At 39.4% G+C, this 15,873-nt stretch overlaps 3 protein-coding genes across 3 annotated transcripts; all 3 read left to right on the top strand.

Annotated features, from left to right (window-relative positions):
- The first annotated feature begins 6,071 nt into the window (after positions 1-6,071).
- On the top strand, positions 6,072-6,488 carry LOC113181331 (keratin-associated protein 2-3-like). The gene has a single exon (XM_026386817.2). The coding sequence runs from the start codon at positions 6,072-6,074 to the stop codon at positions 6,486-6,488; it is 417 nt and encodes a 138-aa protein (XP_026242602.1).
- A 3,360-nt stretch (positions 6,489-9,848) lies between these two features.
- LOC113181545 (keratin-associated protein 2-1-like) lies at positions 9,849-10,241 on the top strand. Its single transcript, XM_026387141.2, has one exon. The coding sequence runs from the start codon at positions 9,849-9,851 to the stop codon at positions 10,239-10,241; it is 393 nt and encodes a 130-aa protein (XP_026242926.2).
- A 4,832-nt stretch (positions 10,242-15,073) lies between these two features.
- Positions 15,074-15,466, top strand: LOC113181547 (keratin-associated protein 2-1-like). Its single transcript, XM_026387142.2, has one exon. It carries the CDS (start codon positions 15,074-15,076, stop codon positions 15,464-15,466), a length of 393 nt encoding a protein of 130 aa, XP_026242927.2.
- Positions 15,467-15,873: the final 407 nt, after the last annotated feature.

Genomic DNA, 15,873 nt, shown 5'->3' with positions numbered 1-15,873 from the left:
TATCAGGTTAAGGTTGTCTCAGGAGGAAAGCGGTCTTTAAGTATTGACTCCATAAATCCATAAGAATGAGTCCTACATTATAAGTTTTTTAGCAAGAGCTTAGCAGCAGGGAAAAAAAAAAAAACAAGAACTGGATGTAATACGTGAATCTAATAGACAGATTTTTTTTTTCTTTCATACTGAACCATCCAAGGGAATGAAACAACAAAAAGGAGAAAGAGATCACAAAAGATGACCTGTTTTAGTCTTCCCTGACTTTAGGCAGATGAACACCAAAACCACTGAAAAAAGATAAATATATTTTAATTCCAGGGGGAAAAAAATCCACAAATTCCACCACTTCCCTAAGGATTGTTTTTCTGTATTTTCCAACTAAAATAGTTTCTCTCTTTCAGTCAGAGCTACCCATCTCTCTGTCTTCCATGTTTGTGTGGATTTTATAATAAACCAGCTCATGAAGAACACCAGGCCCTGAAGACTATGCCCACTTTACAGATGAGGCTAGGAGGATATATGTCATTTGTTCTAAGTTAGAAAATTGCTAAATGGTGAGAAGAATTTGAGACCTTTTTCTTTTCTTGTCTTTCTGTTCTTTCCCTCCCCTCTTCCTCATCCCCATCTCTGACTCTTATGATTAGGAAATACTTCTATGATTATTTCTGAGAGCAAATTCCCCAGGGATTGCACGTTCGTTCTATTTCAACAATTTAGAAGTTCCCTGACATCCAGCAACCTCCAGCAACTTCCAGACACAACAAAACTCCTGAGACTATTAAGTTGGCATGTCTCACTGTCAAAGTCACCATCACTACATTCTTTTTCAATCAAACACAAAAATTCCACAATAACTATTACTGCTGTTAAAGTTTAATTACTCCCACTGGTGATAATGCTCTTGCAAAATGTGTGGAGCTGGAGTAATATGACTAAAAAAATTCCATGCCATAAGGACCAGGGACACACCTCTTGTCCAATACACGTAGATCTTAATTGTGACAGCAAGGGAATCTACACAGCAGAGAACCATGGGAAGAGAAACGTCATTATGGGATTCTTTATGTTTTTATTAGTGCATCATAATTAGACAAATAGTGGGGTTCATTTTGACATAAACATAAATGCATATAGTACAGTTGGCTCATCCTCAATCCCCAGAACTTCCCCTTTCCCTACCTTCATCCTGCTTCCCTTCCTCTACTCCACTGGTCTTCCTTCTATTTATTTACTCTTTTTTAATTGATCGTTAGAGATATACATAAAAAGTGGAATTCATTGTGATACTTTTACATGCATAAAGCAAGTGTTGGTCAAATTTCATTCCACAGTGGCTCTTCTACCTTCCCCTCCTCCCTTTCTCTTGACACCCTCCCTCCACTCCACTGTTCCCCATTTAATTTTCATGATATTACCCGCAACATTTTTCCCCTTATTTCTTTCCAGGTTCATATATGAGAGATGACATTCAGCCTTGGACTTTCTGGGTCTGGTTTATTTCACTTGACACAACATTCTCAAGTTCTTTCCATTTGCCAGCAAATGATATAATTTCATTCTTCCCTATGGCTGAATAAGACTCGTGTGCATGTATGTGTCCGTCCCATTTTCTTTACCCATTCATCTCTTGATGGGCACCTAGCCTGGTTCCAAAAGTCGGCTTTTGTACAGTACACTGCTATAAACATTGGTATGCATGGACCACTGTAGTACACTGATTTTAGTACTTTGAGATAAATACAAGGAGTGGGATAGCAAGGTCATATTGTGGCTTCATTTTAACCTTTTGAGGAATTTTCAAAGGCTTTCCAAAGTGGTTGTACTAATTCACAGTCTCATCAACAATATGTAAATATTCCTTCCCATCACCCCACACACACCCACATCCTCACCAGCAACTATTGGTATTTGTTTTGTACTTTTTTTCCCCCCTTTTTGGTACTGGGGATTGAACCCAAGGGGCACTTAACACTGAGCTATGTCCCCAGTCCCTTTTTATACTTTATTTAGGTACAGGGTCTTGCTAAGTTGCTTAGGATCTTGCTAAATTGTTGAGGCTGGATTTGAATCCTCAATCCTCCTGCCTCAGCCTCCAGAGCCACTGGGATCACAGGCAGGCACCACCACACCTGGCTGCTATTTGTGTTCTTGATGATTGCCAGTGTGACTGGAGTGAGATGATCTCTCAGGATAGTTTTGATTTGCATTGACCTGATTGCTAATGATTCTGAACATTTTTTAATACATTTGTTGGCCATCTATGTTTCTTTTGAGAAATGTCTGCATCGATCATTTGCTCCTTTATTGTTGGGAAATTTTGTTTCATGGCTATGAAGGGTTTTTTTTTTTTTAGTTCTTTATACAATCTAGATATTAATTCCCTGTTGGAAGAGTAACTGGGAAATATTTTCTCACATGCTATAGGATCTCTCTTCATGCTCTTAATAGTTTCCTTTGTTGTATAGAGCTTTTTAAAATTTGATCCTACTTATTGACTCTTGGTTTGATTTCTCGAGTTTTAGGGGTCTTCTTAAAGAAGTCTATGCCTGTGCCAATATGTTGGAATATTAGTCTATACTTTCTTTTAGCAGTTACAGTGTTTCTACTGTGCTGAGAGCCATAGCCGAGTCCAAATGACGCATGCTATTTTTGCCAGAACGGAGTGGTTGAGAGGTGACGCCAGCAAGCCATTGAGATGATAATGGTTATGTTAAGCTGTGTATAGTAGACCCCTGCTTTGGCCTGCTACTTCGGAGTTCTCGCGGGGATTCCCGGAGAGTTCCCATTGGTTGAGGAAGTGCCGGAGGAGGGATTTCCGGTTGGTGGTTCCTGGAGGAGCCGGCGTGGGTGGCGTTCAGGAGGGTTCTGGGGGAGTGTGTGTGTAGTGTGCTGGTGGAGTTCAGAAATAAAGTTTGTTCCTGCTTCAGTGGCTCGTGATTTGTGCCCAGCCAGACTATGACACTACTGTAATCCCTAGGTCTTTGATCCACTTTGAGTTGATTTTTGTATACAACGAGAGAGAGAAATCTAGTTTCATTTTTTTCTACATGTTGGTAGCCAGTTTTCCCAACACCATTTGTTAAACAGACTATCTTCTCTTCAATGTGTATTTTGGGCATCTTTGTCAAGGATTAGAAGACTGTATGTGAATTTGTCTCTGTGTCTTCCATTTTATTCCACTGGTCTTCATATCCTGTTTTGGTGTCAATGACATGCTGCTTTGTTACTATAGCTCTGTAGTATAGTTTGAGGTCAGGTATTGTGATGCCTCCAGACTTGCTTTCCTGCTCAGTATTTCTTTGATTAGTCTGGGTCTTGTATTCTTCCAAATGAATTTTAGGACAATTTTTATTTTCTAATTCTGTGAAGAATATCATTAATATTTTGAAGGGGATGGCACTGAATAGATAGATCACTTTTGGTAATATGGCCACTTTGACAATGTTAATTATGCCTATCCAAAAAACCTGGTAGGTCTTTCCATCTTCTAAGATATTCTTCAATTTCTTTCTTCAGTTTTCTATCATTATCAGTGTAGAGGTCTTTCGCCTCGTGGATTAGATTTATTCCCAAGTATTTTTTTGAGGCTATTGGGAATGGAATTGTTTTCCTGTTTTCTTTCTCAGCAGATTCATTATTAGTGTATAGAAAAGCTATTGATTTTTTATATGTTGATCATGTATCATGTTACTTTGCTTAATTTAATAGCTCTAGAATTCTGGGGTCTTCTGTCTGCAGGATCATTCTTCAGCAGAGATGATTCGCCTTCTTTTTTACCTATTTGCATTCCCTATAATGTCCTTCTTTTGCCTGATTGCTCTGGATAGAGTTTCAAGAAGTATATTGAATAGTAGTGGTGAGAGTGGACATTCTGGTCTTGTTCCTCAGTTTAGAGGAAATGCTTTCAGTTTTTCTCCATTCAGTATGATGTTGGCTTTGGATTTATCATATATAGTCCTTATTATGTTGAGATAAGTTTTCTTTCCCTAATTTCTCCACTGTTTTTTAACATGAATGGGTGTTGAATTTGGTTGAAGATTGTATATGCAATCTATTGAAATGTTCATGTAATTTTTCTCCTTAATTCTATTTATGTGGTAGATGACATTGATTGATTTGTGTATATTGAACCAACCTTGCACTCATGGGATGAAAACAATTTGCTTAAGTAATTGTTTTTAATGTTTTTTTGAATGCTGATTGCTAATATTTTCTTAAGAAATTTCACATCAATGTTCATTATGGATACTGGTCTGATGTTTTCTTTCCTGGATATATCTTTATCTTGTTTGATATAGGGTGATATCACTGGCATCATAGAATGAATTTGAGAATGTTCCCTCTCTTTTCACTTCATGGAATAATTTGAGGAGGATTGGCAGTAGTTATTATTTAAAGAACTGGTAGAACTCTGCTGAGAATTCATCTAGTCCCAGATTTTTCTCTGTTAGAAGGCTTTTAATTATTGTTTCAATCTTATTGCTTGATATTTGTCTGCTTAGCTTTTCCATATCTTCTTGGTTCAATGTAGATAGATCACGTGTATCCAGAAATTTGTCAATATCTTCTAGACTTTCCAATTTATTGGAATATGTTTTCAAATAGTTCCTAATTACCTCTGGATTTCAAAAATGTCTGTGATGATATCTTTCTTTTCATCTCTAATTTTGTTAATTTGGATCTTCTTTTTCTTTTGGTTAGTTTGGCTAAGAGTTTGTCAAGCTTACTTATATTTTCAAAGAACCACTCTTTGTTGCAAAGATCTTTGGAGAAATCATTTAACCAACCTGGTCTTCCAAAAAATGTGAAGGATCATAAACTCAGAGACCTCAAGAATCAGGGATATGGTGAATGAAAAAGTGTATTGAAAATAAGCACATAAAACAAAACACACCTCAGAGGCAAATTTAGCCTGAAGACTATCAGCCAAATTGGGACAATGCTATCTTTTATCTCCTTTATTTTCTAGATCCTCATTCTTCTTAGCTATGCCTTTAAAAGACAACGCTGTTTATCAGCCAAGAGCCCACTTAATTCCCCTTGTCTTTTTTTTTTGTCTTTTTTTATAACCATATCGTCATACCTCATATGCAACCAAAACCTCAGCCAACAGCGAGTGTCTACTACAGAAAGATAATAAATTCATGAATAAGTTAGTGGAGAGGGCTTATGTCCCATCTGTAAAGCAAGAATAACTCCAATTTTAATTGTATATCTAAGACTACAATCAGGAAATGGCATTCAAAAGACAGTATAAATAAAATCTTCATTTCATTTGACCTTATTGATCCATGAAAAGTTCTTCTCCTCTATTTACTTTATCTACTTTTGTATTGCCTTTTTAATATTTGTGATTAGTATATGATAGGAAACTCTTCAGAATTCACTCTATTTCTCTTTCTCTACCCGGAAAGAGTTTAGCACCGTTTACATAAGTTGATTATGAATTAGAGACCTACTCACATTATTTGTTTTTCAAATCACACTAGTATTTTTGGTGATTGTTTCCTTATAAACAAGAAGTAATATGTTCCTTGACAAAAACACAGGATCATTTTTTCCCATAGGAGAACAAATACACATCTCCTTTTATGAGTCATTCTGCCTTTTAGAAAATTGCCCCTTGTCTCAGAGTCAACCAGAAAACAGGCCTGTGATTCATGAACAGCCTCATCACAGATGGTGAACAAGAGGAAAGTGTGGTGTGACAGCACTAGGTCCTTCAAACTTTCAACCAGTCACATGACCTGGTCTGGAAGGATTGGCTGATGGCTAAGCAATTTTTCTGATGATACAAATCATTAAATATTCATTTCAAGGAAAAAGGCAGGCAGGTGGAAAGAAAATCATCCTACCCCAGGCTGGAACTGCTGCTTCAGGAACTGCTGCTTCAGGAACTGAATCCAGAGTTCTTGTTTCAGTGTGCAACCACAACTCCAGGAAACGTCCTTGTATCCCGAGGGCCATCAGCACCTGGCCAGGGTATATAAAGGACACAAAAGTGGGAGGAAGACATCACACCTGAGAACACCCAACTCCTCTCAAGTACTCAGCTCCACTCCAATCCCCACTCCACCATGACCGGCTCTTGCTGTGACTCCTGCTGTGGCTCCTGCTCCTCCCAAAGCTGCGGAGGCTGCTGCCAGCCCTGCTGCTGCCGCGACCCCTGCTGCTGCCGCCCTGTGTCCTGCCAGACCACCGTGTGCCGCCCCGTGACCTGTGTGCCCCGCTACACGCGCACCATCTGTGAGCCCTCTGGCCGCCCCATCTGCTGCGACCCCTGTGGCCTGCAGGAAGGCTGCTGCCGCCCCATCACCTGCTGCCCAACGTCCTGCACATCCGTGGTCTGCAGACCCTGCTGCTGGGCCTCCACCAGCTGCCAGATCATCAGTGTGCAGGCGCCCTGCTGCCGCCCCCCCTGCTGCCAGCCTGCTCCCTGCCGCACCATCTGCAGGACCTCCAGCTGCAACCCCTGCTGCAACTCCTGCTGCTGAGCTGCCCAACACATAACGTCAACAGGTGTGAAGAAAAATGCACCAACTCTCGCCACTCCTGCAGGATCAGAGGAGAGATGCAGCCTTCCCAACCATCTGTTCTTCAACCCCTAGCTCAACAGTAACTGCCTAGTTTCCTACATAATTATGCAGCAAATCCTGGCCCTCTTCACAAGCTTTGGAAAAATCTCAGCTGTCAACATTTGAATTCCTGGATATTTTTTTAAAATGCATAAACAAAGATCAAAGTTTCTCTTGAATGAAGCTCTAACCCACTGACTCATCATCTTTTTTCCACTATCTCAAGGGTCTCAGACGGGGTATTTTTTTTTCCAGGATATTATCTTTATGCTGTGAATTTTGCATGGTTCAAAATAAATAAAATTTTATTTCTGGGGAAGCAAATATGTTTGTTTTTATTGTTCTTAATCTTCAAAAGCTCCTTTTGAAAAAGAAAGGATTTTGTGCTATATACAACATAGGAACAGTTCAGGGGCAAAGTCTGTAATGATAATAGTAAATCGAGTAATTCAGATCATTTCATGTGCTGTACCTCCATCTTCCAATACAACAAATTTTGTGGAAACCATGGGACTACAGCAGGTCTCTGATGGTGAATGTGACTCATAAATGATTTATACACATGATAAGGGGAAGGAAGCTTAAGGTACAGTTCCATTTGCTTCCCCAGTATAGAAAATTGTGTAGTGATGGATGCCAAATAGTACTTGGAAACCCCTACCCCTGAATGCCCTACGCTGAAGCACCCACTCTCCCATTCTCTCCATGGCTCTCACAGCACCTCCACGGCCAACTCTGCTTCCAGTAAATTGCTGCTGCTGAGAAAAGAGGGACCTATATAGCTTTGGATGGAACCATCCTGATTATGAACTTGACATACATTTTACCCTTTAAAAAATAGCACTGTGAAGGTATTAATCCACATTGGATACGGTTTTGTTGTTAGACACGTTTAGCTTGGCAAGGACAACTAATCACGATTGTTCCCCTGAGATCAATGTTTTGAGCTCCCCACATCTAATCTGAAAGAGTTTGGAGAATGTGCTGTTCGTACGCTTAGGCAAACATCCTGCCTGTTGAAGACTCGAGTGAGTAAGCTCTGTGACCAGGGATCTTGATTGAATTTGTCTGCTACCAGATTCCACTGACCTGCACAATATTTGGCACATAAAAGTTATTTGGGGATTATTTGTTGAAGAAATACATATTAAGGGTGTCAGAGGGGTAAAAGGCATGACACCCCATGCCAACTCTTGTCTCATTTTGGACATAGGCATTCTTACAATTATATAGTAAGTCACCTCATGTAGAAAGTTGTTTTTTTTTTAATGTGGTAAAAGTTTATCAATGAGAAGCCTACTATACTCAAAATATTTACATTTTTAGTATGGTGTTTTCTCTTTATTAAGGGTCTAATAGTTCACCAATGGATAGGCTTACAAATCAAATTTCTTTCTACATGTTCTTGATCAGCGTTTTTAAAATTCTCTAACTATACTTGTTTTTCTCCTCTCAGATTTTTCCTTCTTGGGCTTTTAGAGACTTCCTTACCTTAGAGTGCTTTCTCAGACAATGCTTTGTTTTCTCCCAAACTCATCATTATTATTGAATTGTTTTCCGTGATAACCCCATGCCCTGGTCAACCACAGTGTCTGGTGGAAGTCCCAGTAAGCCTGTCAGGGACTGTGAAAGCAACATGGTCCTGAAGAAGGAAAAAACATGAACCTCCAAGCCCGTATCTAGCTATAGAGAAAAAAAATGTCAGATCCAAACAAATCAAGATGTAAAGTCTACAAAGTGGTTCATGGAATATTTTCCTACAAGTCCTGACAGTTTGAAACAATAGAAAATCATAGCTGGTTTTGTAAGCAGAAATGAGCTCAAGCCTCACACCCAAGGAGGTATTGGAGACACTGGGTATAGACAAGATGGGGGCTGAGATCACTTTCACCTGGGGTCACTACCCAGGCGTTTTCTCACATTGGAAGATGGCAACCTGCATCTGAATTAACTCAGGTTCTTTGATTTTGGCTTTATATTGGTGGCTTTGCTATTAGTGCCCCATGACTATTTAAATTATGTCCTACTATACTATCTCATTAGGGCGTGTTTTAGAATTTTCAGAAGGCTGAGCAGCAGATAATTCTTCCAATTCCTGAGGATATCAGTAACACATAGTCTTTTCAGATGACTCTAAAAATTAGTCATATATCACAAATAACAACTGCATTAAAATAAATACACTATTAAAATTCTTAAATAAATCAGACATTTCTTAACATCTGGGAATGTGGTTCCCACCTCTTACTATTCAGCTCTGTGGGCTTACAATGATCCTGTAGATATCTCTGGAATAAGCATTGGCTCAAACACTAACAGGATACATGCAAGTCACTTATGTAATTCCTGAGATGGGAAATAATGCCAGCCTAAAAGGAATGTTATGAAGAATAAACTAACACATGTGTTTCATGAAGCATGGTGCTTGAAACATAGTTAAAACTCAATGATATTCAATGAAGATTGTAAATAATAAAATTCACATTGAGACCTTAAAAATTATTTTTGATAATTTGGATGAAATGAACAAATTCCTTGAAAAAAAATGCAACTTTCCAAAACTGACAGGAAAAAAAGAAACAAAGACAGAATATCTAATATGCAATAAATAAATTGAATCTATCATTTGATAACCTGGGGTGGGGTGAAAAAAAAAGAAATTCACCTTGCTTTGGAAAGATTTAAGCCCCAGAAATCAGTGAGCATGTTTCTAAGACAAAAACCACTGATGACACAGGACTAATGCTCCAAAAGTAGATAGAAAAATTCTTCTCTTACTGGGAAAAAAAAAAAAAAAAAACTTGGCTTTTAAAATATTTCTATAGTATTATTCTCAACTTGTTTCCCCAGAAAGCTTGCAGTAGAAAAGAATGTTCAAAACTTAATTCATTAACTTCCACTGTTAGTAACCCTAAGGGTATGACAGCTACTTCGTACTATCAAAACATCAACGGGCAAAAGCATCATCAAATTCTAAAGATAATTGGAGACTTTGAAGTTACAGTCATTAAGTTCCTATATGAACTATAAATAGCAAAATATAATGAATCTCCATTAAAGAAGGGAAACAAATAGAATTTTATGACTACCCAAACACCTAAAAGATGTCTAGAGAACTTATTCAGAAGAAATACACAAAAACAAAGAAATGATCATGTGCCCTGGGGTCATCAGCACCTGGCCGGGTATATAAAGGGCCCAGAGAAGGAAGGAGACATCACACCTGAGAACCTCCAACTCCTCTCAAGTCCTCAACACCACTCCAGCCCACACTCCACCATGACCGGCTCCTGCTGTGGCTCCTTCTCCTCCCAGAGCTGTGGAGGCTGCTGCCAGCCCTGCTGCTTCCGCGACCCCTGCTGCTGCCGCCCCGTGTCCTGCCAGACCACCGTGTGCCGCCCCGTGACCTGTGTGCCCCGCCACACGCGCCCCATCTGTGAGCCCTCTGGCCGCCCCATCTGCTGCGACCCCTGTGGCCTGCAGGAAGGCTGCTGCCGCCCCATCACCTGCTGCCCATCGTCCTGCACATCCGTGGTCTGCAGACCCTGCTGCTGGACCTCCACCAGCTGCCAGCCCATCAGTGTGCAGGCGCCCTGCTGCCGCCCCCACTGCTGCCAGCCTGCTCCCTGCCGCACCACCTGCAGGACTTCCCACTGCAACCCCTGCTGCTGAGAGCCTATGAAAACTAAGGGAGCCTCGGGGATGGGTGGGTCTATCCTGTAGCCCTTTGGGGCATCGTGAGAGACCACTCTGCATTTTCCTGAGAAGCCCATCCCTCCTCTTTTCCGCTATGCCCGGAAGACACTTTTCAGACCAATTACTGATGAAGACTCCTCTGTCCTCTTTGGACCCTCACCTAACTCCTATATCACGTTGTCTGTTTCTAATAAACTGAATACTTTCAGCATAGAATCATGGTCTTTGTAATACTTCCTTCTGCTAGATTGTCATCATCCAGAGATTTTCAAGGCACCATGCAGAATAATTCTCTTAATTTGTTTTCTGAAACAGTCTGAGTAGTTTTTTCATAATTATGGTACATGGCAAGTACAGAGCATTGTAGCTGATGAGGAAGTTTGAAGTGACCAGTATTCCAGGATCAGCCACCTGAGAATTGTCCTCCATTGGAGGACATTAGGAGGCCAAATCTGGGTTGACACTTAATTTCTGGCCTGAGGGTTTGTTTACTGAACTGATCCCTGTTGGTACACCACAAAGGCCCAGCAGCTTAGAGAAGGAAGGAATCTTGATATTCTTTTTTCTTTGTGCCCAAGTGTAAACGGTATCCTGGATAAAGAATCTCCTTTTGTGTGTTTGAGATTTGAGAATGTCATTGACAACACCAAGACTCTTGTGAATACTATGTCTGCACATGCTGTCTGGGGCTTTATGTTCACTTTATGTTCAGAAATTCCACATAAGTGGTATTTTCCAAGAAAATTAATCAAGGATGTCCATCTACACATGTTTATTGAATATCTTTTATGAATGTGGCACTAAGTTCACCACCCTGAGGGGACACAAAGGAATAAAATGGTGTCCCAGATTCAAAGATGTTATAGTCTATTTGGAGAGATGAGGTATAAATAAGAAAAACATCAAATAATGTATAATATAAACAATTAAATAAAAATAGTTATAAATAAAAATATTTTTATAAATAAAAAATAGTAAAAAAAAGTTGAAGATTATAAACATATTAGGAAATATCATGCAATTGCTTCTCACATATATATTTAAGTGAAAAAATAAACAAGCTATAAAGTATAAAACCACATTGTGAAGGAAATTTTTGTTGCAGGTCTATATGTGTGTATGCAGGAAAAATTACCTGTAACAGCCAGGTGTGGTGGCACATGCCTATAGTCCCAGCTACTCAGGAGGCTGAGACAGGAGAATCATAAGTTTGAAGCCAGCCAGGGCAACTTATTGAGACCCTGTTTCAAAAAATAAAAAGGGCTGGGAATTTAGTTCAGTAGTAGAGCAGCTGAGATTTAATCCTCAGTACTGAAAAAAAAAATTGTGGCATTATATAACAAAATCTAACCATAGTTTATGATAGCACTCATTTTCTTTTTTAGATTTTTCTTAATTATATAATTTTTAAATGCACATATATTTTATTTTTAATGGAATATATTGCCTAACAGCTATAACTATTTGGGGAAAAATTTTTAAACATTTCCCTTGACTCTGCTTTACTTTGAAAAACTTACCTATCAAAATCTAAATGGACTTAAAGGAGATAAATTAGACAGCTATTGTTTGCATTCATTACTAATAAATTTTCTTTGTTTAACAGAAAGGCATATCACTATGTTATTTGTAGTAGACTTCTCTGATGTCTTAAAAATGTGACCAAATTATTAAATCTTGAGTATATCTTTTATCATTTTATGATCATCTCCACTATAGAAATCACAATGCTCTTTTGTTGTGCTCCAAAATAAGTATTTTTAAAAGTTGCTAACTATTCACCTTAAATATACAATTGTTTTTATCTATTTGTACAGGCAACCAAGAATCTAGATCACTAGATGATATTTTTCAAATTAAAATTTATTTTAATGTTATTGTTGGATATAATTATTTAAAAATCCCTAGGATTTGTTATGACAAAAATCTCTTCAAATCTAGAACACAAGATAACATTTTGCACATTAAAATGTATTCATAATGTTATAGTTAATTAACAAAGCCCTATGATTTGTTATGACAAAAATATCTTCTACTACCACCAGCAATCTGTCTAAATTTGTTTTGCTTTTTAAAAAAAAAAAAAAAAAAAAAAAAAAAAGATTTTTGTCCCTAAGATGTCACCCTCCATTGCTGGGCTGTGGAGTTTTCAGTAAAGCTTATATTCTTTTTTTTTTAATTGATTTTTTTTAAAAAATAAATGACAGCAGAATATATTACAATTCTTATTACACATATACAGCACAATTTTTCATATTTCTGGTGTGTCTTCATACATGTACTTTGGATAATGATGTCCATCATATTCCACCATCCTTGCTAATCCCCCCTGCCCCCTCTCTTCCACTCCCACACCTCTGCCCTATCTAGAGTTCGTTATTCTATCCATGGTTCTGATATCTGTGTTTCCTGTTATCAAAATAACAACCTGATTCCACTTAGCAGAGATTGATATCTGCCTTTCAGGTATTTTAGTTTTACTTGGTGCTAGTAATGAAACTTGTCAGTGAATAATCTTATTGAATGTGTATTTCTATAGTGACTGAGAAGACAACTGGTCATTTGCCATATTAAGCACGTTGGGTTTTGTTCTAAATGCAAAATTTAGAGTTTATCAGGCACAAAAAGGGTGTGACCTTTTAAATTACTTTTTTAATTTGATAAATATAAGACACTGTCAGTCACTTCTTAGTTCTTGGCAAGTATTAGCTCATTTAATCCTCATGACAATCCTGACATGTACTTGGGTCATTATTATATGACCCAAGAACACACAGCCAGCATGTGGCACGGTTCAAATGAGTGTTGCCTGGTTGTAGTGGTCTCAGAAAGACTTGCCGCCAGTGTCAAAGCACAATGCCCACCTCCCTCACAATGCCCACCACCCTACAGTGTGGACACTGGGAACATGAGCCCCATGTTCTCTGCCTGAAAATGAATCTTGGTCCTCAGTGGGAAAAATGTGTTAAGGGAGTAAACACTGGGACTGTTTACTGAGTGACTCTCAGATTCTCGATCCTTGTGGATCTTCATATTTGGGAAAGAAAAATCTCTTTGTAACGACTTTAGATGAGAATTATTTGCAATAGAGAAATTAGCCCTGTTAACTTGATGTGTTGTCTGAAGAGGCTCCCATGGGGTGGGGGGTGGGGGGTTGGTCTTCATAAAAACTCCAGAGCAACATGAAAACTGATTATGAGGTATCATGTCCTGAAAAGAACAGAATATATAACTTTTAACTTAGGTTACTATTTCAAAAAATATTAAAAAGTTCATGAATGAAGGCAAGAATGTGAAGTGTGAGCTTCAAAGGTCATTAGCAATGAGACTGCCTGATTTCTCCCTCCTCCTTCTCCTCAATTGTGGAATGTGTTCGGTCAACTTACATTCCTTTAAAAAATATGAAATTCCATTTGGGAAACTTTAGATCCTGGGGCCCAAGCTACATTCTTTTGAATGGTGGAAATACTCCTAAAGTGATCCAAATGCTATCTGGCAAATTATAGGAAGGTTCAAGCTGGAAAGTAGAGATTGCCCTGTCATGCACTCCTTACACTGCCCCTGATGATGTTTCCTAAAGAAGTATGGCCATCACATTTCGAGCAGGGCCACAGCGGAATGACTGGGTGGCAACATCCCACCTGCCTCCCCTCAATAGTGTATTGTATAATATGTTTGCAAAGTAGGATGAGAAAACCTCCAAAATGTTACTTGGTAGTCATAACACCCATGTCAAGGTGTAAGAAGCAAAACCTTCCCGTGATACAACTCTTATGTTGTACAAAGCAAATATTTTTTAAAAATGTCATATGGTGGAGATAAAAATCAATAAACAATGTCATGTTGTAGAGATAAAAATCAATACCTGTGACAGAAAAACCAGAACTACACATAGCCTACACTGAAGAAAAGAAAAAAAAATACATAAGTTTCAGATCTCTTATTTCAATAAATAAACATTTGCTTTTCTGTATAGGAGCTCCCATCCTATACATATTCTTCTATATAAAATGATAAACAAATATATCCCCCAAGGAATTGCTTGGAAGGATGTGTCTAACATCTGTCTGATTCACAGACAAGTGTTTTCAGATAACCTGCTGGAGAACAGGTATCTAGTCAATGTTCTGTGTATTCCTCTATTCCATTTATTTTAATAAAATGTGGTTCCTTGGGACCATTTTATCCAGGTTTCATTGGGTCCTACCTCCTCACAATAAGCAACAATCAAGAGAGGGAGATAAGGAAAGATGTTGGTTAAAATGTATAAAGTCACAGCCTGAGAAGAAAATTAAGTTCTGGTACTCCATTCGACTGAAGATAGATATAGTTAATAGTATTGCATTATGTGATTAAAAATAGTTGGAAGAGAGGATTTTGAATTTCTCATCACAAAGAAATGGTGAATGTCTGAGATACGAATAGCCTGTCTTCTGGATTGATCAATACACAATGTAAAAATGTACCAAAGCATCATACTATGCTCCCCATAAAGAATACACAATCATCTATCAATTAAAAGGGAGTGGCCATCATCCCAAATGGCTATGAATGCTTAGGTTTTCATGATGAACAGTGTGAATGCATTCATATTTAGAGATGCAACAAGAATTCTTCAATGAGATCATGAGTATGTCACAAGGAACCATTAGTCAAAAAAATGTCCACTTAATTGGTCAAAAGACAAACAAGAGGGTCATCAGCACCTGGCAGGGTATATAAAGGGCCCAGAGAAGGAAGAAGCCATCACACCTGAGAACCTCCAACTCCTCTCAAGTCCTCAACACCACTCCAGCCCACACTCCACCATGACCGGCTCCTGCTGTGGCTCCTTCTCCTCCCAGAGCTGTGGAGGCTGCTGCCAGCCCTGCTGCTTCCGCGACCCCTGCTGCTGCCGCCCCGTGTCCTGCCAGACCACCGTGTGCCGCCCCGTGACCTGTGTGCCCCGCCACACGCGCCCCATCTGTGAGCCCTCTGGCCGCCCCATCTGCTGCGACCCCTGTGGCCTGCAGGAAGGCTGCTGCCGCCCCATCACCTGCTGCCCAACATCCTGCACATCCGTGGTCTGCAGACCCTGCTGCTGGACCTCCACCAGCTGCCAGCCCATCAGTGTGCAGGCGCCCTGCTGCCGCCCCCACTGCTGCCAGCCTGCTCCCTGCCGCACCACCTGCAGGACCTCCCACTGCAACCCCTGCTGCTAAGAAGTGAGCTGACTCCCAAGCAAGCCATCAACCTTCTGAAACTTGAATTTCCATTTCTTTCTAACAAACTCCTGACCTGAGCCACCAAGATCCTAAACCAACCTGCCTGCGAAAGGAGACCTGAATTCATCTCTTAAGACTTGGAATGGTCTCAAGTCTCTGAATAGAAGTAATGTCCTTATTTCCATCTTGGATCTAAGGTCTTGGGGGATGTTTATTTTCTAATAAACTCGACTTCTTTGGCCTCACAAATGCTGGCTTTGGTTTTATTTACTAATGCTAAATGTTACATTAAATTTCAACTCAGTGAAAACTGTGCTGGTTGCCTACCATCTGCATGGTATACCAAAGACATTAAAACTGACCTAAAAATGTTCCCCTCTCTTTAAAACATTTCTATGGGGATG

This window comes from Urocitellus parryii, chromosome 7, assembly GCF_045843805.1.
Source record: "Urocitellus parryii isolate mUroPar1 chromosome 7, mUroPar1.hap1, whole genome shotgun sequence".
Classification (NCBI taxonomy): Eukaryota; Metazoa; Chordata; class Mammalia; order Rodentia; family Sciuridae; genus Urocitellus; species Urocitellus parryii.
The sequence above is the reverse complement of the archived record's forward strand: the minus strand, read 5'-3'. Positions and strand labels throughout refer to the sequence as shown.

Bases quoted from the DNA above. Each gene is read 5' to 3' on its own strand.
- LOC113181331 (XM_026386817.2), top strand. From the start codon at position 6,072: ATGACCGGCTCTTGCTGTGACTCCTGCTGTGGCTCCTGCTCCTCCCAA.
- LOC113181545 (XM_026387141.2), top strand. From the start codon at position 9,849: ATGACCGGCTCCTGCTGTGGCTCCTTCTCCTCCCAGAGCTGTGGAGGC.
- LOC113181547 (XM_026387142.2), top strand. From the start codon at position 15,074: ATGACCGGCTCCTGCTGTGGCTCCTTCTCCTCCCAGAGCTGTGGAGGC.